The following is a 1,881-nucleotide window of genomic DNA, read 5'->3' as shown; positions in this document are numbered from 1 at the left end:
CAAGGAGGGGGAGGAGGGGGAGGAGGTTGTTATTAGAGAGGGGGAACTGAGCAAAAGGAACTGAGAAACATGGTCAAAAAGAAAGGAGGAAAGGCAGGAGAGTGTGGAGTCTGTTTTAAGGAGGGAGTGGGAGCAGGGCACAGTGGCTCATGCCTATAATCCCAGCACTTTGGGGGGCTGAGGTGGGAGGATCACTTGAACCCAGGAGTTCAAGACCAGACGGGGCAATCTAGTGGGAACCTGTCTACACACACACACACACAGATTACCCAAGTGTAGTGGCGCGCTCCTGTAGAGCGCCTCAACTACTCCAAAAGCTGAAGTGGGAGGACTGCTGAAGCCTAGGTGGTCAAGGTTGCAGTGAGTCATGATGGTGTCACTGCACTCCAGCCTGAGTTACACAGCAAGACCCTGTCTCAAATAAATAAATAAATAGCCAGTGGTCTGAGATGCAGAACCTGATGTGACTGAATTTTTAGCAGGGCACAGTTAAATACGAGAAAGATTGTTCTGACCTGGGATTAATCCTGGCGGTCTTCATGAAGGCCAGACCTCAGGTGCACCTAGGCATGCTACATACAGGAGAGGGCCTGAGAGTGAATGTTTGGGAACAGCAAATAATAGCAGCAGGTAGAATGAGGAGGAAGAGCTAGAGGATGCCTGGAGGTCATCTCACCCATGAGGTCATATCACCTGTGTCACCCAGTCACCGGCCACTTCATGCTCATTTCATGCTCACAACAGCCCTGCAGTAGGAATTCACTAACCCTGTGTCACAGATGAGAACACTCAGACCCAGCCATCGGAATTCACTATTCAGACGGTGCAGATGGAAGTGAGGAAGGCAGAATTTGGCTCTGGGTCTGAGTCCAGTGCTATCACCTTATGCTTCCCTGACTCGGGTGGCAACGAAGGGAAGAGATTAGAGAGGATTCGGGCTGGACAGAGGTGGAGAAGAGGCAATAAGTGAGAGGGAGGTAGAGTGCAGAATCAACAAGATGCGGAGAGCAGGTAGCAGCTGAGAAGGACAAGGCAGAAGGCTGGGGCTTCTGGCTGGTGTAGTCTGGCGAACGGAGGTGGGAACAGCAGGGTATGGGTTCAGGGGAAGAATGGAGACTCAGACGATGAGTCCACTGGGCCTCCGTGACGGGTTGTGGGGCGGTGTTGTCAGGAGGCAAAGAGAGACATAGATCTGAAGGTCAGAGGAACGGTCCGGAGTGTGGGAGACCAGAGACCATCAGCGTAATCTTGGATTTTGGTTCCTTTTTACCACTTAACAGCAGAGTTGAGAAGGGGCTAGAGCTGGGTTCTGGGAGAGAAGTGACGGGGCACGGGTGGCGTCCCGCCGGTGTCAAAGACGACTTCCGGCTCACCTCTGACTCCGTTTCCCCCACAGATGGCTTTTCCCTGCCGCAGGTCCCTGACTCCCAAGACTCTGGCCTGCCTCCTGGTGGGCGTGAGTTTCTTGGCACTGCAGCAGTGGTTCCTCCAGGCTCCAAGGTCCCCGCAGGAGGAGAGGTCCCTGCTGGAGGAGAGGTCCCAGCAGGAGGAGACGCCAGAGGGTCCCACCGACGCTCCCTCGGCGCTCACCCCCGGACCCCCGTGCGTGGCCAACGCCTCGGCGAACGCCACGGCCAACTTCGAGCAGCTGCCCGCGCGCATCCAGGACTTCCTACGGTACCGCCACTGCCGCCACTTCCCGCTGCTTTGGGACGCACCGGCCAAGTGCGCCAGCCGCCGCGGTGTCTTTCTGCTCCTGGCCGTAAAGTCGGCGCCTGCGCACTACGAGCGACGCGAGCTCATCCGGCGCACTTGGGGGCAGGAGCGCAGCTACGGCGAGTGGCCAGTGCGCCGCCTCTTCCTACTGGGCACCCCGGGTCC

At 56.9% G+C, this 1,881-nt stretch overlaps 1 protein-coding gene across 1 annotated transcript in view; it reads left to right on the top strand.

Annotated features, from left to right (window-relative positions):
* B3GNT6 (UDP-GlcNAc:betaGal beta-1,3-N-acetylglucosaminyltransferase 6) overlaps window positions 1-1,881 on the top strand; it is a 6,746-nt gene that overhangs the window by 4,046 nt on the left and 819 nt on the right. Inside the window, exon 2 of the mRNA XM_011938968.1 lies at window positions 1,397-1,877. Within this exon, the coding sequence (XP_011794358.1) occupies window positions 1,397-1,877 (481 nt within the window). The remainder of the gene's footprint in view (window positions 1-1,396; window positions 1,878-1,881) is intronic.

The sequence above is a fragment of the Colobus angolensis genome, unplaced genomic scaffold (assembly GCF_000951035.1).
Source record: "Colobus angolensis palliatus isolate OR3802 unplaced genomic scaffold, Cang.pa_1.0 Scaffold179, whole genome shotgun sequence".
NCBI lineage: Eukaryota > Metazoa > Chordata > Mammalia > Primates > Cercopithecidae > Colobus > Colobus angolensis.
This window is presented reverse-complemented; position numbering and strand designations above follow the sequence as displayed.